Genomic DNA, 23,897 nt, shown 5'->3' with positions numbered 1-23,897 from the left:
AGAGGGCCGCTGGTGATCCTGTGAAGGCTTTTGCTCTTCACGCAGCGAACCGGATGGGCGTTTCTGCTCAGCTTCACCGAAGCAAAATGATAGCCCTTTTTGGGGCGAGAGAGAGACAAAAAAAAACCCAACTCAAGAGTGGTGAAATTAGTAAGAAGCCGTTGCACAGCAGAACTCTCCGTCGTCACTCCTTTCAATGCAGGCAGCGAGGAGTAAACAGACAGCAGACGTAGCCAACGATGGCGAGGAGGAGGAGAAGGAAGAAGAAGAGGAACAAGAAGACGACTTGGGAGAAAACGGCATAGAGAATCGTCTGGAAAACAACTGGAACATCATGCAGTATTTGCCACAAGCAGCTTCCTGTCAGAATTACTTCCTGATGATTGTATCCGGTAAGTTCTGCGGGCGTCTGTGCTTCAGAGTCTCCGCGGCCGGGCTCTGGCCGAAGGTCCAGAGTCCTTGCTTCAGTTCCGCCACACCGTCAACGTCTTTTAACGACCAGAATTGCAGTTCCGGCTGTGGCTGAGGACAACCTGCCTTTACATCCCGGCCTCCAGATGGGGAAGGGGGTCCAATTCTGGCTTGGCTTTTCACCATCCTGGCTATTCCTTCCCAGCGTACATCGTGGCTGTTCACCATAGCCTGAAGGAGGAAGTGCAACGGGACATCTCCGGGGGCAGCCCTGTCAGGAGACGAGCCAGCAGCCAAGCCTCCCAGGAGGCTGTAGGGGAGACGGGCAGCGTGCCAGGTAAGTGCCTGCCGTCCCCCGGCTTCCCTCTGTCTTGCCAAGTGACAGGCTGCGGCCAAGTGCCAGACAGCTGGTCCTTTGAAGCATCCGAGGACAAGGAACACAGCGGTGGGTAAGGAGAATTTTTACGAGTGACTTTAGCAGGCCGATTGTAGCTCAACATACCAAGCGAAGGGCTGCTGGGATCCCCCTTGAGCAACAGCAGAGAAACTCCAGAGTATCAGAAACGCCGGTCTGAAAGAGCCATTCCGGGCTACTCATTCCAATTTGGCAACCAGGTCTCCTCAGTCAAAAGCCTGCAAAGACCTGACCTTGGATTGGATAACTCTTCTGCTTGAGCTGGGGGGTTGGACTAGAAGACCTCCAAGGCCCCTTCCAGCTTTATCCAGATTGATTGAACTTAAGACTCTCTCTCTCTCTGTCTCACCTGGGCAGAAATGTCTTCCCCACCTTGAAGAAAGCATAAAGTGTGTGGCTTTTCTTTGGGTGTGTGTGTGTGTTGTGTTGTCTTTCTCCGTACCAGCCACCTCCCCGTCGGCCAATGGCTGTGTCTGCTTGCTCCTTCCCTCCTAGGTGCCATTGCTTTCTCGCAGGCGTATGTCTCCAACGAGCTCACCCAGAGCTTTTTCACCATCACTCAGAAGATCCAAAAGAAAGTCACCGGCTCTCGCCACACCACGGAGCCCTCGGAGATGTTTCCATCCTTGCCCGGCTCACATCTAACGCTCAACAATCCCGCTCTGGAGTTCATCAAACATGTCTGTCAGGTGAGGGGGGGAGGTCCTGGCAGCTCTGGCCCGGGGGCGGGAGGAGGAAGAAGATCAAGGGGTCCCCCGGTCCAAGCAGACAGGTGGGTGGGTGAGTTGGCCGAGCCCCCCCCCCCACATGCACCGGGCTGCAACTCCCAAGGCCGCCGGTCAGAAAGGCGATTTGCCGCTGCAGGGGAATCTGGGAAGAGCCAGATTCAAGTCCTTCCCCCAAGCCAAGAAAGGAGCTTTTGAGCCATTCGTGCTTTTCCTCCACATAACGGGATCGTTACGGTAAAAACTGGAGGGGGTGGGGTGGGGGAAGCGCTATATATTTTGCCAGAGCTGAAGGGGGACAAATTCCACATCACATGCATGAATGATTCTGTGCGGAAATGTTTACAGGGAAAAGCCTGCTTTCTTTACCGCACCTGGAGCTCCATTAAGAGGCAGACAGAAATTCCACAGGGGCAAATTTCCTGCGGTCTTTGAAGGTGGAAACTCTGCCACCCTAACCCCACCACCACCAACACACACACACACACACACACACACACACAAACACAGAGTTGTATTTGCTAGTCCTGCTTGTCTCCCGGGCGCAAGGTCAAAATGGCCCCTCCTGCAACCCCCTCCCTCTCTCCCCCAGGTGCTGTCTCTGGATGCCAACATCACCAACCAGGTGCAGAAGCTGAAGCGGGACCTCCTCCGTCTCATTGACGTGGGCGAGTTCTCCGAGGAGGCCCACTTCCGCGACCCCTGCTGCTCCTACGTCCTCCCCGAGGTGATCTGCAGAAACTGCAACTTTTGCAGAGACCTGGACCTCTGCAAGGATCCTGCGCTCTTTCAGGTACCCGGGTTCCCAGGCCTGCAGGTCCTCTGCTTGCCACCTGCTGCTGCCGGTCCACCCCCCTCTTCCCCACGGGAGTTGCGGTTTGGGTGGAAAAAAAAAAGTGGGGAACTCCTCCGGGCTTTTTCGTTGAATTTCTCTTTTTCTCTCCCGCATTTCGCACCTCAAAATGCTTACATTTCCAGGAGGGAAGTCCCAGGGCCTACAGTCAGTATGGGATGCGGGTTGCCCGTTCCTGACCTTACCCATCCATTATTGCAGGGGTCCCCAACCCGCAGGGCCCCTAGCGAGCCGTGGCGTATTGGCAACCGGGCTGTGGCAAGCTGCAAAAGTGAGCACACACACGCACGCAGCTCAACTTGCCTAAATCGAGCTGCGTGTGGGCACCGGCACGCCACTTGCAGGAGTTGAGATGCTCTTGTGGCGCCCGCCGCTCCCACAGCCCGGTTCCCCTCCCCCGCCTTTGCAGGACCGCCAAGCCGCAAAAGTTGGGGGCCTCTGCATCGTTGCACCCATTGCCTGGTCCTTCTTCCATGGCAGCGCCTCCCAACGGCAGCACCCCGTTCTCCTGCGAGTCTCTTCCCCCTTTTTCTCCTTCGAAGCCCACCCACAGTCCTCCCTCCCCTCTTCCAGGAGGGCTCCTTGCCGCCCAGCTGGCTCTGCTCCAATTGCCAGTCTGAGTACGATTCCGATGCCATCGAGATGGCTCTGGTGGAAGCCCTGCAGAAGAAGTTGATGGCCTTCACCTTGCAAGATCTGGTGAGGAAGGGTGGGGTCGTTGCTCCCCTGGGTGGATGGTCCTGCTGGGACAGCCATGACCTGGACTGTGAGTGAGGGGCTGCCAAGCCACGGTGGTCTTCACTCATAGCGCTTCTAGCCCTCTCTCGGGCTCTGAGCAACTTGGAGGGGATCCAGTGGTTGGACCTTCTACGCCCTAAGAGTGCAGGGCGTGGAGCGTGGCCCTCTGCTGGATGGGTGTGTTGAGCTTGCTGCAAACTTTGCAAAGACAGATCATTAGCTGGGGGGATCTGAAGCAGAGCCTCATTGGTTGCGTCTTGAGCGTTTCAGGTCTGCTTGAAGTGCAAAGGCATCAAGGACACCCACATGCCCGTCTACTGCAGTTGTGCGGGGAACTTTGACCTCCTCCTGCCCACCAAGGTAGAGCAAAGCCCAATTTCTAGCTTTTTCCCCAGACCCCCCTACCCCACCCTCGGGGGCTTGACCTTTGCTCTCCGCTGATGGGTGAAGCACCTTTCCCCCCCCCACTTCCTCTCCGTCCCTTGCCTGAGGGTTGCCCACCTTCCCTTCATTCTCTCTCTCTCTCTCTTTCCTCTCGCACCCAGAGCTTCCTGGATCATCTGAAGGTTTTCCAGGGCATCGCTCGGCATTACGGGATGGCCCACTTGCTGGAGAACGTTCAGTGGCTGCTTCAGATGAATCCTCAGCTTCTCTCCTGAGAAGACACACACACACACACACATCCTTTCGGGCCGAAACAACACCCAAAAGTGCACAGGTCTCCTTCGCGGCCTGGCTGTGAAGTCCTAAGGAGAGAACGATTTGCATAGGCAGCTGGCAAGGGAAGGCCAAAGTTGCAGGCCTTAAAGTTGTCCCGTCTTGCATGGAAACATCAAGAGGAGAATTAAGGCCCTGTCAGAAGGAGGCTGACGTGTCTCGTGAAACTCAGCACGGAAATGCAAGGAGTCTCGGGGGGATCCTTGTGTCTCCCCCCACCCCACCCTTTCTTTTTACAGACCCGGAACAAACTTTAAATTATGGGGGCATTTTTCTGCCCAGATTTTATGCTGTTTTTATTATTATTATTATTCTGACTTTTTTTGGTTTTTAACGTTTGTGCTATAAATCCTTTTTTTTCCCCTTCAAACCAGCTTTGGCCAATATATTTAATAAATGAAGAGTTCAACCAGCCTAAATCCGAACGAATGAAGCAGATTAATAAGGCGGTGCCCAGTGAAATAAAACTGCTTGATTGCATCCGATAAAATGTTAACAGCTTTGGAAGGAGGGACCTTGGAGGTCTTCTAGTCCAACCCTCGACCCATTGGGGAGAAATGGCAACCTCCACCGATGGGAGGCAGGTTTCCCAACTTTAGTCACGCCTTTGAAAATTGGCAAGCCTGCCAATTAGCGTTCCCATGTTTGCCTCCAGTCCCCTCCGGGATGAGAACCCCCCTGACCTGCTTTTCAAGGAAGCCGGCCCTTCCCTCTCCTCTCCTTCGAAGGCTGGCTGGGTACCAGGCCTCTCTGACAGCCCATGAATAAGTCAGGATGGCTCCTAATGGGAGCCCTAATGAAATTTGGCTCGGCCTAATCAAGGAGGGGAAGAAACTCTATTCCTCCTGGGCTGTCTGAGCCTCTCATTACGACCGACGGCAGCAGTGGCGCCACGGCCATTATCCGAAGTGGGGGAGGGGAGCGTAAGAAGCAGGAAGGGAAAAACATGCTCATCGCGGTGGTTATAACCACGGTGCTCAGGCCTGACAAAGAACTTGCCTCATCTCCTGGCTGGAAAATTGGACCACACTCAAGCCCAACATTTACGAGAAATTTGGCCCCTTTTACGACCTTTCTTGCCACGGTTGTTGTGTGAATCGCTGCTGCCGTTCTTAAATTAGTCGCCCGGTTGTTAGGCAAACCTGCTTTGGCTTGCCGGAAGGTTGCGAAAGGGGATCGCGTGACCCCGGGACACCTGAACCCTCATCAATGTGAGTCCGTTTTTGTCCCCAGTTATGCTGAGTTTGGGGGCCTGATCCCACGTCCTTTCCTTGCAGGTCACTTCAAGACAAGAGCGAAGCCTTGGGCCTCAAAAAAAACCACAACAGCACAATCTTTCTTGGTTGCGGTATCCGTTTTCCGCAAAGTGCCATCAGCCTGGCTCCCCAGTGGTGCCCCCCCCTTTTGAAACAGTAGATAAAGGCAACTCAAGTGCTTGAGCTTCCGCAAAGCCGGCTGTTCCTCAGGCAACTAATTAGATTGTGTGAGTCGTTTGATTCAATTAGCTGCTATTCGCGTGGCCGTGCTGTGCTTTTTTCGCTCGGGAAGCAGATGCAAAGAAAAGAGCTTTGTTCCGACGGAATGAAGCTTGGGGTTTATTTTCATTGTTTCTGGACTCTGAAGACGGGAGAGACTGGATCCCCGAGGTTAACTTGAGTCCAAGCCCCTAATTCATTGACGACCGCAATCGAGCCCAACCTTTTTGGGTGGCTAAGCGAGTCACTTTGTGAATTGGGGTTTTCGCCCCGTTTTTGCAACTTTTCTCGCCACAATTTGTTAAGTGAGGTTGTTAAAACGGTTGTTTAGGGAATCTGGCTTTCCTGCTGACTTTGCTTGCCAAAAGGTCGCCAAAGGGGACGATCACGTGACTCCCGGGACGCTGCGACCGTCATAAGTGCGAGTCAGTTGCCAGCATCCCCTTTTTTTCTTCCCAAACTTTTCAACGGAGATGAAAAACAAGAGTCTTGTCTTTAGCCAGGGTCGAAAAATGTCCAGCTTCGTTTCTTCTGTATGCTAGCTCCGTTAGTCCAGCACAGCCCAAAACCCAGAAGGAATCTGGCAGGCGCTGTGCAGCTCAGAAAGGCTTATTACACCTTTTAATAAAATTAGTTAACCTGAATTAGTAATTGGCAGGAGAGCAAATGTATTCTGGAAATGGGTTTGGTGAGACCAGGAGGGCTCCTTGGCAGCTGACGACACACGTGGCGGAAGAGGCAAAGTCATCGGATGCAAACATAGCCGAGGCAGATTGGACGGAAAAGATAGGTCTAGGGCCTCGGAGGGCGTTGGGGGTCTTCCAAGGAGAAAGTTTGGGGGCCGAAATTGGTGGCACTGAATTCAATGTTCACAGAGGCCTCAGGAGTCTTTGATATCTGGCCAGAGAGAGAGAGAGAGAAACACCAGTGAGTTATCTAGTGTGCACAGATGGCTTTTTAAAACAACCCCCTACATTTGTGGGCAGAGAAACCTAATCGAGGAGAAATGCAACCTAGAACTAAGGAGAAATTTCCTGACAGAGCAATTAAATCTGTGGAACGGCTTGCCTCCAGAAGTCACGAATTCTCCAACGCTGGAGGTTTTGAAGAAGAGCTGGGACAACCACTTGTCTGAAACGGAACAGGGTTTTTTTTCTGCCTGAGCAGGGGGTTGGACTAGAAGACCTCCAAGGTCCCTCCCGGCTCTTGTCATTCTTATTATCCTGCTTCTTTCCTTCAAACATAACTTGTTTTCCCAGATGATGGACCAGCTTTTTGAGGGAAGGCAGTCCCCACAACGCTCCTGCTCCTTTTTCACGTTGCAAACTTGGTAGGATCGTAAGGCACTCCTTGGCCAGCCAGCTGTTATGAAACAAAAATGTTCCTTCCCAGTTTGGCAGCCCCAGGTTAATAGGTGCTGTGATTGTGTTCTTGGACAATTATGACTGCCTATCCCTCTTACTAAAAAGCAGAGACATCACCCTGTCAACAAAAGTGCGTATAGTCAAGGCTATGGTCTTCCCAGTTGCAATGTATGGCAGTGAAAGCTGGACCATAAGAAAGGCTGAGCGCCAAAGAATTGAAACCTTTGAACTATGGTGCTGGAGAAGACTCCTGCGAGTCCCTTGGACTGCAAGGCGATCAAACCGGTCAGTCCTAGAGGAGATCAATCCTGACTGCTCTTTAGAAGGCCAGATCCTGAAACTAAAACTCAAAGACTTTGGCCACCTAATGAGAAGGAAGGACTCACTGGAGAAGAGCCTAATGCTGGGAAAGATTGAGGTCAAGAGAAGAAGGGGACGACAGAGAAGGAGGTGGCTGGATGGAGTCACTGAAGCAGGAGGCGTGAGCTTAAATGGACTCCAGAAGATGGTAGAGGACAGGAAGGCCTGGAGGAACATTGTCCATAGGGTCGCGATGGGTCGGACACGACTTCGCAACTAACAACATCCCTCTTACTGACCTGCGCCCGTGAGCCAGCCCAGCACACGGGAGCCTATCCCGAAGACCAAAATACGAAGACTGTGACCTGCTTCCATACCTGGTCAAACTTCCGGGCACTGTACACCTTGTTCTTATTCATGAAAGTCAGCAATATCCAATCACAGAGGAAGGTCACCTGCCAAAAAGTGGGGGAGGGGGTCAGAGATGATCAGTACACGGAGAGACCTGGGCAGGTAAACCCCCCCCCCACACACACACAAAACTGCTACTCACCACTCCGATGGACATGAGCGCTGTGGCCAGGTTGATGATGGTAGGAATAAGGCTAAATTTCCCAGCCTAAAGAAGGGAGATTCCACAAAACCTCCGGTCAGCAATTCAACCAAGATCTGGAGAGTTTCCCTAAGGCCAAATGTCCATTCTTCTGTAACTATAAACGGAGGCTCGCTTACCTGCCCGTGCACTAAGACATCAATGCGGATTCCATAGGCCTTGATCAAGGTGCGTGTGCTTCGTCCACCTTGCTGATAATATTTGGCAAATCTGGAAAATTCAAAGCGGAAGGCGTTGGTCTTCCAGATCTGATAGTTTTAGCTGTACCTGGGTGACACCCCCACACTCCTCCAGAAGGAAACAGCCCCTTTTGAGGGTTGTGGCTTCAGATGCCCAGAAGGTGGATAAAAAAAAACAACCTAATCTGGCGCTGGAATATTTTTTTTTATCCAAAGATAAAAACGTGGCCTTCCAGATGTTCTAAGAAACTCATCTCTTAGTCATTCCATCTGGCCAGATTTACTTTTCCTCTCTTGGGCAGGGAGGGGGGGGGAAATAAGCATGGGGAATCAGGAAAACTCCCCACACACACACACACACACAATCGGACAATGTCCGATTAGTAATACTTGTTTTGGGAACAGAGTTGCTTTGAGGCAGCTTCTCCATCTCTGCATTCTTTCAGTGGCCTTGAACTGAAGATGCCTCCTCATTGCCCAGCACGGAGTGGATTCAACACTTTCCCCCCACATCCCCCCATGTTCCTCCCTCCTCCCTATTCTTCCTCCCTCCCCCATTGCAAATATGTTAGACTGACAGGGTTGCAGCCCTGACACACTTACACACCAACTGACCGAAGGAAAAAACTCCCAGAAGGGCTTGAGACACAGCCCCACCCCGCCCCCTGGGAAAAAAAAAGCTGCGAAATTGTTTAAAAGTTTTTACCGGTAATTGTAGCCGGAGGAAACCTGTGTCCATTTGGGGTCCAGCCTGCGGAAGGTGTATCTGGGATTGCACTCAGACTCCGGCAGGTCAAGGTTGCAATTCCAGTTAATGATCACGCCGATCACCCCACCCTACCAGGCAAAAGCAGAGCCAAAAGAATCAGAATGGGAACTAGAGCTGAAAGGGACCTTGGAGGTCATCTAGTCCAATCCCCTGCTCAGGCAGGGATTTCCCCCCCCCCAACACCTTCTCCATGCCACCAGACTGGCTGAGGGGGTGGCACTAGCAGCCATCCAGCTGACTTCTGGGACCAGGAACTAGAATCTGGGTTTTCCCACCTCTAGACTAGCACCTGAACCCACTTCCCCTTTCTCTCCCTGCCCCAAATCCCCCCAAACATAGTGACACCCCCCCCAACTTAACGTAACACAGCAATGAGACAAAACGCCCAAAGTGAGACGGTTTACCTTTTCAGCCAGTTCGGAAAAGTTCTCGCCTGCCTGTTCCACAATGAAGCCTAACTTGAAGATGGGGCAATAAAGATTCGTGGCTTCGTTGAAAGTGCAGTTCTTCAGATATCCACCCCTGTTGTCCTTGACGTTCTCTCTGGGGCAAAAACAAACCAGGATGATTAGCCAGAAGCCACAGGCCAATCGTGAAGTTTCTTGTCTTGCCTTCTGGTGCTTTGGAGATAGGTGGATCCCTTCCTCTCTGTGACAACCCCTCAAATAAGAGCCTTGGCAGAGCAGTGGGCTAATGCCTCCTTAAGTAACACCAGCTGCCTGCAATTAGTGCAGGTTCGAGTCCCACCAGGCTCAAGGTTGACTCAGCCTTCCATCCTTCCGAGGTAGGTAAAATGAGGACCCAGATTGTTGGGGGCAATTAAGCTGACTTTGTAATAATGCCGCTTGGGGGTGTGTGAAAGCCCTAATAAGCAGGCATATACATAGAATGAAGGCTATTGCTAAGCACATTGATTTGTGCTTTAAATTGTAAGCCGCCCTGAGTCTTCGGAGAAGGGCGGGATATAAATGGGATTAAAAAAAAAAACCTGGGATACTGCTATCATGCCCCCCCGCCAAACGAGTCTTTCTTTTCTCTAGCCTGGCCGTTCCCAATTCCTGCAACCGTTCTTTATTTTTTTGTCTCTGGTCCCCTTAATCATCTCAGTTGCTCCTCTTTGCACTTTTTCCAAAGTCTCAACGTCTTTTTCTACGTGATGACCAAAACCGGATGCAGTGTTCCAGGTGTGGCCTTACTAAGGCTTTACGAAGTGGTACTTCGCGTGATTTTGATTTGGTGCCTCTCTTTGATGCAACCCAGGATTGTGTTCGCTTTTTTTTTTTTTGGCTGCTGCCGCGCACGGCTGGCTCCGTGTTTAAGGGACCGTCCAGGAGGTGCTTACTTGGAGAAGTGAAAGCGAGGGAAATGGATGCTGTTCTTGATGAGAATGGTGACCTCTGGAGCCATCGTTGCCAAACTCTCACTATGAAGTCAAAAAAAAAAAAAGAGAGAGAGAAAAGCCACATTAAGACGGAGCCAAAAGCTGGCGGGGACCACAAGTTCTGCCTTCTTCTGGGTTTTATGAAATCCGAGTGCAGAGATTCTTTCCTTCCTAATTCTCTGGAATGATTACAACCAAGCTTAACCTCAGGCTCAAACCTTCACCTAGATATAGAAATAAAATGAAATTGACCAGAGGAAATTCCTAGTAATCAATGCCCAGCTTTCCCTTTCGGCTTCCTTGCTAACTTTGCCAGAAGGAGCTCTTTTTAATTTTTGAAAGTGGCTAAGATCCTTCCAACTTGTGAAATAACCATCTACTTGCAAGGAAACGCAATAGCCCCCCCCCCCCCCCCGTTCATTCTAAACCATCGTGGGATTGATCTCTTCTAGACCAACATTACTTTGATCTGAGTACAGACTCCAGCCATTGTGGCCTGCAAGCCAAAAATCACAACTTAATACAGAACGTGAGCCAACCCCTTGCGTCTCGCCAAAGTTAAAACAAATCAGGCGTTTGGTACGTTACGCGAGCCCAGCTTCTTACTCCAGCTTAAGACACCAACCAGGGCACAGTTGGACCGGAGAGCCGCTTGTCTCCGTGCCCTTTCTTACCTAAAACTCGCCCCGTTCTCCACGGGACACCAGGCCATTACTTCGCAGGACTTCCTGGTGACGTTGTAGGGTACACAACGCCCTGTCTTCATTCCTGCGGAAAAGCCCAAATCAAAAAATGCAGATCTCCCCTTTACGCCTGCTTTTATGCTCCGGGTATGGCTGTCTCCACGCCGCCACAAGGGATGGGCCCCCGGAGACTGGCGGCTACTTAGTGTCATCACCAGGAGAGGTGACCCCTTACTCACCGTTCCCCAGCACCTCACCCCTGGCACATTCGCGATCAGACGTGCAGGAAGCCCTCAGATTCTGCACAAGAGGGAGACAGGAGGGGGGGTTAGTGGTCAGTAAAGATACCAGACCCAGGATACATTGGGGTGACCTGCCCAGCAAAGAATTTTTCTTCTTGGTTGTTGACCAGTGGATGCCAAGCCCTTTCTTGGAATTAAAAAAAAAATGGCCTTGGAACTTCTCCCCAAAACTGGCAGGCAAAGAAAATCAAACAGGCGGACAACGTCTCTAAATTTGGGAGACTTCTGTATGGCAGTGGGTGCAGCTTGTTAAGCGGAAGATATCTACCTGGGGATATCAAGGCAAGCCCAGGTGGTCTTCAAGGGCAGCCCTACACGGAGCACATTGCAGTAGTCAAGGAGCAAGGTGAACAGGGCACAGGTGACTGTCTGAAAGGCCTAGAAAAGGGCATGACAGGTGCTATGCCAAGGCCTTTCTGCCAACAGGTGCCACCTGTCATTGAGCGGGACCCGTGCGTCCAGCTGGCACGTCACCCTGGAATGGCAAAGCGCAGTTTGGGCCGCTGAGCTGCGGGGATTTCCCGCCTTTAATCATGGACGTAGGATTGAAGATGGGGAGTCCACACATCAAAGTGGCCCAAACAGTCACTGCCACTCCGTCTTGGTAGGATGGAGGCAAGGGTGTCCCACCCCCATCCAAACCCCCACAGCTTCCAAGGATTGGGAGAGAACTTCAACAGCCTCACTAGGTTTTGTGAAAGCTTCAGTTCCCACGAACCTTTGATGGGGCCGCATGAGAAACTAAAAGTAAAGATGGAAGCCCTCAAATGCGCAACTGGGGCACCCAGAGCAAAGTGGAATAGACAAAAATAATAATAAGAGCCCGTCCGTCAATATTCAGAAGCCCTCCCGACTACTTTCAAGGGATGTTTGTGCTTGCGATGGCTTCTTGGCTTTGCCTCCTCCAGGCTTCCTACCTCTGGACAGGTCCTCTGGGTCTGCGAAGGGGTCACTTCCACATGGGTGATGATGCTGAAGACTCGGCCCCCCTGCGGGGAAGAGCCGTGTCACAAGATTTGTGGAAATCAACATTATGTAGCCAGAAATCAGGAAGGAAGGAAGGAAGGAAGGAAGGAAGGAAGGAAGGAAGGAAGGAAGGAAGGAAGGAAGGAAGGAAGGAAGGAAGGAAGGAAGGAGATTCATTAAACCCAGTGCTGAGTCTGAAGGCTGGGACTCTAAGAAGCCACTTCTAGGAGAAGCTGTCTTGTGGAGTTACAACCAAATTTTTTCTCCCATCCTTGGGCAACCTGAGACCAAGGCTGGCGGTTTCCAGCAAGGTAAGAGTGGCCAAGCCCTTCCCCCCTGCTGCCCCCAGATATTCCTCCTCTCATGGGTCTCACCTCTGGGGGCTTCACGTATTCCTCCACATCCCACACCTTGCGCTGTGAGAAGGTGACCCCCTTGACTTTCGTAATGACGGAGCTCTCTGGACCGGAGTCCCACTCCTGGTAGCCCTTCTGGTTGCTAAACACATACCTGTGGCAGAAAGAAGGGCATCAGTGGCACCCAGACAGCTCCTTAAAGCAGAGTCTGCTTCAGCCAGCAGGACCAGTGGGAAGAGCTGTCTCCCTGCCAGCAACTTTCCTTTATTCCCTTGACAAAAAGGGCCTTTCACCTCAGAGGTGTCCCAACTATCTCACAACTACGGAGGTGAATGGTGTTCGCTCAGGCTAAGCCGAGGAGAAAGACCGTGGCTGCGTTCACACAGCAGGCCTCATCCCATTGCGAGAAGCTTTCTATCAACATGCATTACACCCTTTGTCCGGTTTCCATCTTCCCTTAAAATATTAGCGGAATCCACCACGGTCTGAGAATCAGGCTCTCCACTAGATTATCGAGGGTCAAGCCGAAACTAAATTAATCAAGTAAAAATAGCAAACGGCGGGAAACCCCTTCCTCTGACTTCCTCAAACCCCCCAAATAAGTTACCCAGCCCTAATCCACATATCAAAGGATAAGGTCTGCAAACACAGTGTTAATTAAATTAGGTCTTCCAGAGGAGCTGCATGTTCATAAGAATAAACATACCTACACGCATACATACACACGCCCCTCAAGTGTCAGCACATAGACACTTCAAGCTCCCCCTATAAAAAAACTGCTTGCTGTACCCCACTTCTGTGTACCCTGTCTCTAAAAAGCAAACTGTTTTGCTCTTAGGAAGACCCATTTCTTCTTTCCCCACAGTTGTTTGGATCTGACATTAATATGTAATTATGAAATAACTACATACACGTAAATCACACATTCCCGTGTGTTTCCTTGTCTAAATGTTCTTATTGTGCATCACATTATGTCCCTCGAGTTAGACACCACAATATCCGCCCAAAGCATCCTTGGGCGGGATGGCGGGGACACTTACCAGATGAAGTATACCAGGACCAGGAGCTGGAGCAGCCGGTAAATGATGCCTAGGCTAGGATTCTTCACCACCATCACTTTGGGGGTCTCGTAACTCCAGAGGTTCCTCCAGACATCCCCCCAACCCATTGCCTCCCTTCTTTTATTGGAGTAGCGAGAAGACAAGCCAGCTCAAACCTACGGTGAGGAGGTCTGGATCCCAACAAGCTTTTTGGAGGATTGGGCTATAGCTTCGCAGGGAGGTGATGTACAAGCCAGAGGCTGTCCACCCTTCGCTTTACAGGCTGGCTCATCCAAGGAAAGGATGCGGGATTTACATATTTACATATCTTTTGTCTCCTGCAATTCTCAGGAAAAGCCATGTTCATCTCTGGGGCAAGATCGCCCCCTGTTGCCATCGAAAAGCACCCACATCCTATGTCCAGCACTCCGCCTTCGCAAACTTCAAAGCCTTCACAATCTGCAATCATCATCAGAATAGAGAATAGATCACTCAGAATAGAGATGGAAGGGGCCTTGGAGGTCTTCTAGTCCAAGCAGGAGACCCTATTCCTGACAAGTGGCTGTCCAGTCTCTTCTTCAAAGCCTCCGGTGATGAAGCACCCACAACATCTGGAGGCAAGCGGTTCCACTGGTTAATTGTTCTGTTCGGACGTTTCCTCTTAATTTAGTTTCTTGTCCCGCCTTTGGGTGCTTTGTGGTAGCCCCTCAAATACTGGAATACTGCTATCATACCCCCCCCACACACACACTATCTAGTCCAGGGGTCTTCAAACTTGGCCCTTTTATGACTTGTGGACTTCAACTCCCAGAATTCCTGCCAGCAAAGCTGGCTGAGGAATTCTGGGAGTTGAAGTCCACAAGTCATAAAAGGGCCAAGTTTGAAGACCCCTGATCTAGTCCTTTTCTCTAGACCAGGGGTGTCGAATTGCCTCCCCACAGGCCGGATGTTGTGCTGAAACCGCCCACCACCCATTGCCGGCAATGGGGAAAAAAAAGTGGTGATAGGTTGCGACACGTGAGGAGTTTTGACACCCTGACTCACCATATCCAATTCCTGCAACCGTTCTTATGTTTTTGTCTCCAAGCCCTTAATCATTTTAGTTGCTTTTCTTTGCACTTTTTCCAAAGCCTCAACATCTTTTTCACAATGTGGTGGCCAAAACTGGATACCATATTCCAGGTGTGGCCTTGCTAAGGTTTTAGAAAGCGGTATTAAGGCTTCACATGATTTTGATTCTCCAAGTCACCGGAGGTTTTCCAAGAAAAGATTGAACAGCCATTTGTCTGAAATGGGATTTTTCCCATGTACTTTACCAGGAAACATAAGATAGGGCAGGCTCCAAAACTCCTTAGGAAAGATTCTTCAACGTGACTCTACAAAGAGACTATTATATGCTCAAAAATGGGAAGTTTGATGCTGCCTTGGAGTGGCTAACTTTCTTTATTAAAGAAAATACAGTCGCTTCATTTATGGCTGCCTGGAAATTTAGGACTTGGCATAAAAAAGGGAAAATGCCTTTTATGATTTGTGGTTTCGACTAGAAAATAATATGCATTCTTTTGTAATAGAGTTAAGAGATAAATTTTAGAATTTAGAATTTCTATTTGTTATATTTTAGAATTTCTATTTATATTTGTTGAAAAGATACTTTATATTTTCTTTCTCTACTCTTTATTTTTTCTTCTTTTTCTTTTCATCAGGTTTCAAACTTGGTGAAACTTTCAATAAAAAGTCATTGAAACCCCCCCCCCAAAGCAAATCAAACCTAGGTGGCAGGCAATTATGAGCCCCCGCAGGGGTAGGCAACCTTGCTTGAATAGAGCAGCTTGGGACTGAAGTCCAAACCCCTCCAGCACAAAAAAATAAAACGTAGATCATCCACCACCGCCCAAAACGTCCCCAAGTCAACCATCCAGTTCAAGTTCTGTCTGCATTCTGCTTCTCATGATGGCCTCTCCACTCCAAGAAAATGAGGTTGAATTCTGCCTTACATAAAACGGGATACCGCTGAGCCCAGACAACAGAGAAAAGGAACAATACTTGTTGGCCAATTGAATTGTTTTATTTGAAAAACTATTTTATTTCACAACTGGGTCAAGGTAAAATGCAGAGCTACATGGTACAATTTTTCTAGTCTACAGTAACAAGAGAAAAAAAAACTTTCCATAAAGGTACAGGATTCAAGATGGATTCCCCTGTTCTCCCTCCCTCCCCTCCCCTCCCTCTGGGGCTAACAAAAAATAGAAACTGGGATGGCTAGGAAGGGGAGGGGGGGCAGAACAAGCAAATTCTCCATCCCGAGGGATATTGGCTCTCCCTCTTTTGTTAGCAGATATTATTTCAGATTTATCATCGGGGAAAACGAAAGGCAGATTTTGCAGTTGTGCCTTGGGTTATACAAAGTCTCTGCTTTCCCTTGATGACCAGTCTTGGAAGTTAATGCTTGCTTCCCCCCCCCCTCAAAAAAAAAGCAGAATATTTCTCTACAGCTACCAGGGGCAACCAATGGGAGGGAGGCAAGAGGGTGCCTGCGAGTGGACCGGCACCAGAGCCATCGGGAAACCCCCCCGGGAACTCAGGTTACGGAGGAGACCCTCCCCAGAGGCTCCGACCCCCGCCCCGCATGCGTAGATTCAGAGTAACGGTGGCGCCGGGACAGATGTTGTAATAGGAGAGTTTGCGCCCTTCCTCCAGGCTCTGGCTCCCGTAAGACAGCCAGAACTGGTCGTCTTGGATTCTCTCCTGGGTGCGGATCCGGGCTCGGAGATGCGCCACCGTGTCGGAAGGCAGGACGTGGTAAGTGCTGGTCCGGTGGTTGGCGTTTTTCACCAGGATGGGGATGGACTCTTCTTGCTTCACCAGCAGCAGCAGGGTGTCCCCGCTGCCCAGCCCGAAGTCGGCCAGCGGGGCGTCGTCGCGGAGGTCCAGGTGGGCGCCGTCCGCCCGGGCCAGCTTCTGCAGGTAGGGCGACACCCCGGTCTGCTGCCCGATTCGGACCTTGAAGTCCCAGACGGTCTGGCTGGGCGAGCAGCTCACCGAGTGGGCCTCGCCGGACAGGAGCTTCACGGTCAGCGTCAGCGTCTGGGAAAAGCGCAGAGGAGGCTCGGCTGAATGCGGGATGGGCCTCGGGCTGGGCCTCCCCTCCCCAGGACGAGCCGGGGCTCTGGACCCCGGCCCGGCTCGGAGAAGCCCCCCACACGCCAAGGATCGGCCGCCCCGCAGCCCCTCCGGCCGCAGAGGCGCGCTTTGGCTTCGTCGCGAGTTACGCCGGGACACCGAGAGATGTCCCGTCCCGTCCCGTCCTTACCATCCTCGCCAGTCTTCGGGGCTTCGAGTCCTCGCAATCCGTCGCCGCCGAAGAGGAAAACCACAAAACCCTCCTCTGGCTTCGCGGCCGCCGAGCGCCTCCTTTTATACCCCCCCCCCGGGCTTTCCCCTCGCCCGGTGGGGCGGAGCTTCCCCGGAAAGCAAAACTTCCCCGCCCGGCGCTGCGGAGGCGAAAGCGAAACTCGAAAAGGAAAGGGAAAACGAAAGTGAAAGCCAGCGGGACGTCGCCGGCGAGAAAGGGTTTTTCCCCGGGCTGGGCGGGGCGGGGCGGGGGGGAACGACTCTTAGGCGATCAGGAAGGAACAGGGTTTCTCTAAGGCCGCCCTCGGCTGGCCCAGGATGATGGAGTTTGGAGTGCAGTCTATTTAGAAGGAGGGGGAAGTCGGGGATGTTATGTGTGGGGTTAAAGCAGCAGCTCAGCAAATACCACCAGGTGGCGCTGTACCGTTACCGGATTGGCTGGTTAGCTTCCGGCGGGAGATTCAGATGAAGGGATTGGCCGGGAGCGTACCTGGCAAGGTATATAAGGGGTACAGGTAACCCCCCCTTTGTTCAGTACAGCTGTTGCTGTACTCATCTGCCTGCTGTCTTCCATGCGGTCCAGAACCCACCACATAATAGGGGACGCCCCCCTCCCCCATCCAAAAGAAGGCAGGCGAGAGCAAAAGGGGATCACGTGACACCCGGGACTCTGGAACCGTCATAAATATGAAGCAGTTGCCAAACAGGAACAGCAGCAACAGCGTCCACCCCCCACCCTTAAACTGGTGCACAAAATGCTTGCAAGATGGATGTGTCAGTGTCAACGCTAGGACGTACACAGGCAGCGTGTGGACTCGAACATGATAAAAGCATAAAACGCAGTAAAAGCTTTAAAAAGTTTATTAAGCAAAGCAGAGCCAAAATAATAATAATAATAACTTTAATCACAAAGCAAGTTATAGGAAGAAATATCATTAAACAAAACGCAGCGGCGAAAGCCCAATCGAGGACAAAGCTTTGTGTCGCTTCTCATTTGCCCTTCAATCATGCAAGGCTCTCATTGTCTACAAAGATAAATGGAGGAAGTATTGGTCAAGGGACCAACTGCAGTAAGCATCTAAAAGAGAATTTTTTTTAATTATTTTTTTTTGCCCAACATGGTTTTCCTGCCCTTTGTACCACAATTCCGTTCCAGGCTCTGCCCAGTTTTCCTGAGATATAGTAACATCATCGTTTTGTCCCGTTAGTCTAGCAATTTTGAGATGGGTTAAACAAGGAACTGTATTACAACTGTCTGCCCAGAGGGGTGCCCCATTTCCTCCTGGTACCGGTTAACCACGGAGATGGAGTTAGTTTAATGTCAACCTCCAGCCCCAGTATCCAAATAAAAGGCCAGGATTATTTTCATTTCTGAAAAGCTTACTCTTTATTGAATACATGGCCTGGTAAAGGCGAGGTAAAACTAACTCTAAAATCCCAAGGCATCCCCCTTCATGTTTTCAATAAACAGTCAGCTTTTCAGAAATGAAAATAATCCTGGACTTTTATTTGGATACTTGAGCTGGAGGTTGACACATATGTTTCCTTTAAGTCAGCCCCTTTCTGAACAGGAATATGTAAAATACACACCAACCTAAAGTCAAAATGACTAAAATTGGAAGTACCCGAATGCAAATCGAAGCTGGATTTCATTATTGGATCCCATTCCCTAGACACACACACACACACACACACACACACACACACACACACACACCCTGCAACCACCACCCTGGTATGTCCCACTGTATCTCTTCCATGCCTTGAATTCCTCAAAGTAAGTGGGCTTTTAAAATCACATCTTCATCCATTTCAGATTGTTTCTTAAGCTCGGTATGTAATGCCTGATTTTCATCATAAATTTCAGCTCCTGAAGTAGCAGTAAAAGCCAAAGAGCACACGTGCTGCCATCCAGCTGCTTCCAGCCCAGCCTTTCAGATCCATGCAGGGTCACACCAGGGTGCACCATCCTTCCTCCTGAGGTGCTTCCATCAGGGTGCAGCATTCTTCCTCCCAAGGCGCTTCCATTGCCAGCTGGAAAACACACAAAAATGGACCATTTGTTACTTGTCCGGAGTCCGGAGCCCTGCGGGAGATGTTCCTTTGCCATCGCCCTTGCAACTCGGAATGCGATAATTTGCTGTAGCCAACATGGCAGTGACAATTCAGTTCAATTATTGAAAATAATTTTAAACATCATTTTACTTTTTGTCATTCACATTCCATTCTGTCCCTCCTTTTGCAGCCGTTCTTTAGTGATTCTGTTCCACCATCTCTTTGATATTAGTGGTAACTCTTGTCCCACGGGAAGCTGACCGTGGCAAGCTGGCTGCAGTGAGTTGGCAAACGGCAAATAGTCCTAGATGCCAACTTTGGAAGAAAAAAGCCAAGTTCTGCTCTAGAGAGAGACCATAAAACAAAGCCGTGCCCCACTTCAAAGCGCAAGCCAATTGTGTTCAAATATTTCGCCCTGCTCTAGGTTTATCCCAAAGATACCCAGCAAATAAGCAATTCTTTTTTCCTCACCGGCACAATCCAGGGCTCAACAAAAGAACCATCTGGGTTCCGACAGCATTTCATGTAAGCGTAAGCTTTTGCTTTGTTTGCAAGCAGATCCCAGCGTTTTCCCTCTCCAACGTTTGCAGTTGGATCTGCTGGATCAAGGATCACTGGCCTAAAGTCCAATAAAGAGAATTACGGTCATTTGCACAAGCCAGAACAGATGGTGACCCCTGTCCCTGAGTGCGGGCCCTGTTGAAATTTCCCAAGCCTGTTATCGTATTTAGATTTTAACAACGCATTTAGCCCACTCTTGGTGGATCTACCATTTCACAACTGTGCTAATAGTCGGGCTACCATAGCTGGGTTGCAAAAATTCAGACAGATGGCAGCAAATAGTCCTGTGTCTCTTTGCTGTCTTCTAGTGCAGGAGTCCCCAACTTTCCCCGGCCGTGGACCAGCATTGGGCTGTGGCATTCCAGAAACCGGTTCATGCAAACAAGCGAAGCCCCATCCACAGGATTCAGGCAGCACACAAAACCAGGCCCGCTCCGCTCTGTGGAAAAACCTCTGTCCACGGAACCGGTCCCCGGTCCCTGGTGCCCAAAAGGTTGGGGGGGCAGCAGGTTCACAAATGGCATTCCTAGGTCAGATGAAAGTCAAGCTAGCACTTCAGGATTAATTTTGCAAGGAAAGAAGGGAATCTGGGGGTGGGGTGGGGGGAAGGGCAAAAACCCACCAATTTCTTTTTCCAGAGCTGGGCAGGATTTATATCACAGCCGCTTTGCGCTCTCCACTCCAAAAAGGAAGAGACGCTGAAGCGTAAGACAACCAAAGGAATCAAGGGCTCAACAGGTTTTTGCCTTTTACTCCAGTTTGAAGCTAGCTAGGAGCCGTTGCAGGAGTTTCTCCACTATGACAAATCTCGTTTGTCTGATGTTTGAAAAATGACTTGTCTTGGGATCCAGGCTGGGAGACTGACCTGCTTTTACAGAGCTGGGTCTGCAAGTAGCTCTTGATGGTCTCATTCTCAAAATCATAGTATGTTGTCCAGTAGATGCAAACCTCCTTATGTTTCTCAATGAGCCAAAGCACTGTGCAGAATCCCTTCGCCATGTCGAACCTGGTCTCTCCACTTCCTTTCTCCCAGGCGTAGACAGTTAGTAGCTCAAGGGCATACTTCGGGGGGAATGAGTTTTCTTTCACCTGGGTTAGATAGAAAATGAGTTTAAAGAAAACTCACTGGAGTATTTGAATGAGGGTCCATCTTTGGCTCTCTTATCACCAATTGGCGCCATATGAAGGCAAACGTACTTAAGCAGCCCTTATTTGAAATGGTGCTCATTATTGTTTTTTCTCTCTCCCAAAACATAACACCACCAGAATTGAAAGTACATAATGAAAGTCAAAAAGCACCATGCAATAAAAAAGGGGGACTGAGATTAAATACAAAGCGGACCACGCTGTAATGACAACGGCCAGCAATGGAATTGACAACGAAGATGCTGAAGTGGCGGAGAGCTTGTGCTTTGTAGTAACAACTATCAACAGGAAAGGAACACATAGTAAAGAAACGCCACAGATTAGTACTGAGTAGAACAGCTCCGGGGTTTGGGGCACCCCATTGGTAGCCAGTTGACTTCCGCTCCCAGGCCAGCTGGCCTCGGACTCCAGATTGGCACATACGATAGTTTCTGCTTCCTGTCTCCCACCCACCCCTGCAACTCCCCTCTCCTCTTATTTCATGTCAGGCTGGCATCAATGCGAGCAGGATTGCAGCGGGAAGATGGCAGCCCTGACCTTCTCAGGTGTTGGGATGTGTTTATTGCAACAAAGATCAGAATCCTGCATCCCTCGAGAGCCTCTCTAAAAGCAAACGTTGCTGCTGGAAGAGGCACCTGGGGATCCACGAATAGCCACGAAAATAAACAAAAGAACAAATCAATTCGGAATGCTCATTCCAGGCACAAATGAGCAGGGCCAAATTATCGCCTTTTGGACCCATTAAGCAAAGACCCAACTCCCCCGAAAAGTCTTTTGATGCTGGGAATTATGGAAGGAAAGAGAAAGGAGGATCGCCGATACCAAAATGGATGGAGGAGGGCAGAACCTCAGCTGCCACATTATGCTTGGCTGCCATGAACTGGAGGGAGGGATAAATATGGGAGGGGGAGATGTTTGGGGTTAAACCGAAAGCTCTGCCACCTCAGGAAGCTGTTCCAAGGCAGGAAAACCTCTGGGAATTTCAAAACTGTTGGCTAAACTGAAAATTGAAAAATAATAAATCCTAAGGGGGAAAAAAACCCCAGTAACAATAATGAAATTAGTTTGCTGTTGCATTCTTTCCATCCTGGTCTAGCCTACAGCCCAGGGGATTACCTGGTGGTCTCTCATCGAATTGCTGAGTTCCCTCAACTTTGCTTTTCAGTTTCAGCAAAGGGCTGCTGTGATGATTCATCACCGTGCGCTAAATTTTTTTTATAGTATCCCAAAGTGTTGAAGTGGGATTGGTGTGTGTGTGTGTGTGTTTCCTAAGAAAGGCTGACTCAGCAACTCTCCAAGACACGGTTCTTCATAGGGAAACCAGATTCCATAAATTGGGACCACGAACCAATTCTTCAGACTACAAACCTCCCTGTACCAGGATTTCACCAGGCGGATGAGGCTTTTCAGCTTGGTTGGACGGTCCACGATGAAATTCTTTTGCAGCTCCGTGAAGCAGGCAGAGAACTCGCCACAGCTGCCTGTGTGGATCAGATCGACGTATATCTGAGGGTCAGGCTTGGATCTATGAAATTGGCCTGTGAAGAGAAAGTTCCAAGTAGGCCTCGAAAGCCTTTTTGAAAGTCTCCACCAACCTTGCAGACGGAGCATCTTACCCAATCTCTCCAGTGGAAACAAGGAACCTTCATCCGTTTCGGAAAGGCAAGGAGTAACAGGAGCTCCTTTGCTCCTGAAGGAGCACAGGAAAGAGACCCCCGCCCGGATCCCCCGTTGGGACTGCAGGGAAACTGTGGAAGCCCAGTGGGTGCAAAGCACACCGACATTCACACACCCCCGAAAACGGGTCCAAGGACAGCCCTTTTCAGGCAGGAAAACCTCACCCATGTTTTCTCTTCCTTTGACACGATGGCAAAAAGAAAAGGAACAAGAACAGTTTGCAAGACACTGCATTTTTTTTCTGCTTCCTCTTCGCTTGCCAGCTTATTTGTCAGAACCCCCGGGGGCCCGGGGGCCTTGAGGACTTTCTGAATTGCTTACATAAGCTACATTCCCTTTAGAGGAGGCTTTACTGTTCTCACTGGAGAAGAGCCTAACGCTGGGAAAGGTTGAGGGCAAGAGAAGAAGGGGACGACAGAGAAGGAGGTGGCTGGATGGAGTCACTGAAGCAGGAGGCGTGAGCTTAAAGGGACTCCAGAAGATGGTAGAGGATAGGAAGGCCTGGAGGAACGTTGTCCATGGGGTGGGGTCACGGTGGGTCGGACACGACTTTGCAGCTAACAACAGTACTGTTCTCCCAGCCTCTGGGGCACCCTGCCCAACTCTCCTTGCTCAGGAAGAAAAACCCACCTAGGGCATCGTAGGCTGGCAGGACATCAAATTGAAGGGAATCCACTGACTTTTTGGAACTCAACGTGAATTGGAGCACACGAGGGTTGGCGTGACGGAACGGCTCAAAGTGAACTTCCCAATACAGCTCCTTCTGGCATCTGCCCAGCTGCCGTTCAATCTCCTCCAGGATCATCTTCCGATTCTTTTCCTGGTCTGTGTAACTTCTGAAGATGTTCAAGAACAGCACCAGGTCAGCATCTGACCCATTTCTCATCGATGTGCCTTTTCCCAGCGACCCACCCTGGGGACAAAAACGGGGAAAAGGGTTAGGGTTTCACCTGTCGTGGGTCTCCTGGGCATTCTCACCGACCTAAGGTATGCAGCTGCCATCACCTAGTTGACATTATGAGGAGGAAGGTAATAATGGTGGTGGGGGAGGGGGAGGGTTTCCCTTCCAATTCTACTGCTCTCTTTTGCTACCCCGGCGGGGGGGGGGGAGGAGGAGGGGGGCTTCACTGCCTCCAGCCTAATGTGTGATCACCCAGTCCCAACACAACAGAACATTTCAGGACAGCTTGCCTAGTGGTGGTGGTGGGGTGTGTGTGTGTGTGTGTGTGAGAGAGAGAGAGAGAGAGAGGGAGGGAGGGAGGGAGAGAGAGAGAGAGAGAGAGAGAGACCATCCCAACGCCTTTCCCGGGCTGAGTCTCTCCCCCATCTCCCCCCCAAGCCCAGGCATCTTGACTGCTCACCTTGACCACCTTGAGCACCCGGGTGCCGCCCCAGGGCGCATCCTGGAAGCAGCGCGCCTTGAGAAACTCGCAGATGCGGTGGATGGCCTGGCGCGCCTGGCGGAGAAAGTCCTCGCTGGGCTGCAGGTAGCGGGCGTGGAAGACGTCCAGGTCCCGCGCTTCGCGGAGAGACCCCATGGCCGGGCAGCGGAGTGGAATCCCCCCACGCAACCCTCCGCTAAAGCTCGCCGCCTTCCGAGCTTTCGTTTCTCCTCCTTTCGAGCAGTTTCGTTTCTCCGGAGGGTGGAGCCGGCGGCGCTTGGAGAGCCGAGGGACGGCCGGAGAAAAGCAGCCCGGAGAGGGTAGGCGAAGGAGGGGAAGGGGCGCCCTGCCTCCCGCTGATCTTGTCCGAAGAAGAACGGCTTACAGGAAAGAGAGGCTAGCCGTCTTTTCCTGTAATCTAGCGCAGCGTTTCCCAAC

At 50.8% G+C, this 23,897-nt stretch overlaps 4 protein-coding genes across 4 annotated transcripts in view; 1 reads left to right on the top strand and 3 right to left on the bottom strand.

Moving 5' to 3' along the window:
• Positions 1 to 4,229, top strand: part of POLE (DNA polymerase epsilon, catalytic subunit) — a 30,514-nt gene extending 26,285 nt beyond the window's left edge. Inside the window, exons 43-49 of the mRNA XM_081339167.1 lie at positions 203 to 392; positions 617 to 748; positions 1,322 to 1,515; positions 2,144 to 2,344; positions 2,978 to 3,103; positions 3,413 to 3,502; positions 3,688 to 4,229. Coding sequence (XP_081195293.1) covers positions 203 to 392; positions 617 to 748; positions 1,322 to 1,515; positions 2,144 to 2,344; positions 2,978 to 3,103; positions 3,413 to 3,502; positions 3,688 to 3,801 — 1,047 coding nt within the window. The 3' untranslated portion in view covers positions 3,802 to 4,229. The remainder of the gene's footprint in view (positions 1 to 202; positions 393 to 616; positions 749 to 1,321; positions 1,516 to 2,143; positions 2,345 to 2,977; positions 3,104 to 3,412; positions 3,503 to 3,687) is intronic.
• A 1,897-nt stretch (positions 4,230 to 6,126) lies between these two features.
• On the bottom strand, positions 6,127 to 13,415 carry P2RX2 (purinergic receptor P2X 2; the record flags this gene model as incomplete). Its single annotated transcript, XM_081339202.1, has 12 exons — positions 6,127 to 6,231; positions 7,376 to 7,453; positions 7,552 to 7,617; positions 7,731 to 7,821; positions 8,497 to 8,627; positions 8,964 to 9,102; positions 9,902 to 9,982; positions 10,615 to 10,708; positions 10,863 to 10,923; positions 11,843 to 11,914; positions 12,266 to 12,401; positions 13,288 to 13,415. 12 exons carry the CDS (start codon positions 13,413 to 13,415, stop codon positions 6,127 to 6,129), a joined length of 1,182 nt encoding a protein of 393 aa, XP_081195328.1.
• Positions 13,416 to 15,336: 1,921 nt separating this feature from the next.
• ISG15 (ISG15 ubiquitin like modifier) lies at positions 15,337 to 16,883 on the bottom strand. Its single transcript, XM_081338997.1, has 2 exons — positions 16,598 to 16,883; positions 15,337 to 16,371 (listed from the first exon to the last, which is right to left on the bottom strand). Exons 1-2 carry the CDS (start codon positions 16,598 to 16,600, stop codon positions 15,871 to 15,873), a joined length of 504 nt encoding a protein of 167 aa, XP_081195123.1. The 5' UTR covers positions 16,601 to 16,883; the 3' UTR covers positions 15,337 to 15,870.
• Positions 16,884 to 17,481: 598 nt separating this feature from the next.
• LOC308674488 (2'-5'-oligoadenylate synthase 1-like) lies at positions 17,482 to 23,897 on the bottom strand. The gene is made up of 6 exons (XM_081338995.1): positions 23,439 to 23,897; positions 22,708 to 22,990; positions 21,769 to 21,938; positions 20,120 to 20,343; positions 19,165 to 19,312; positions 17,482 to 18,672 (listed from the first exon to the last, which is right to left on the bottom strand). The coding sequence occupies exons 1-6, from the start codon at positions 23,613 to 23,615 to the stop codon at positions 18,589 to 18,591; spliced, it is 1,086 nt and encodes a 361-aa protein (XP_081195121.1). The 5' UTR covers positions 23,616 to 23,897; the 3' UTR covers positions 17,482 to 18,588.

The sequence above is a fragment of the Vipera berus genome (genome assembly GCF_964194415.1).
Source record: "Vipera berus genome assembly, chromosome: 14".
NCBI classification, from domain to species: domain Eukaryota; kingdom Metazoa; phylum Chordata; class Lepidosauria; order Squamata; family Viperidae; genus Vipera; species Vipera berus.
This window is presented reverse-complemented; position numbering and strand designations above follow the sequence as displayed.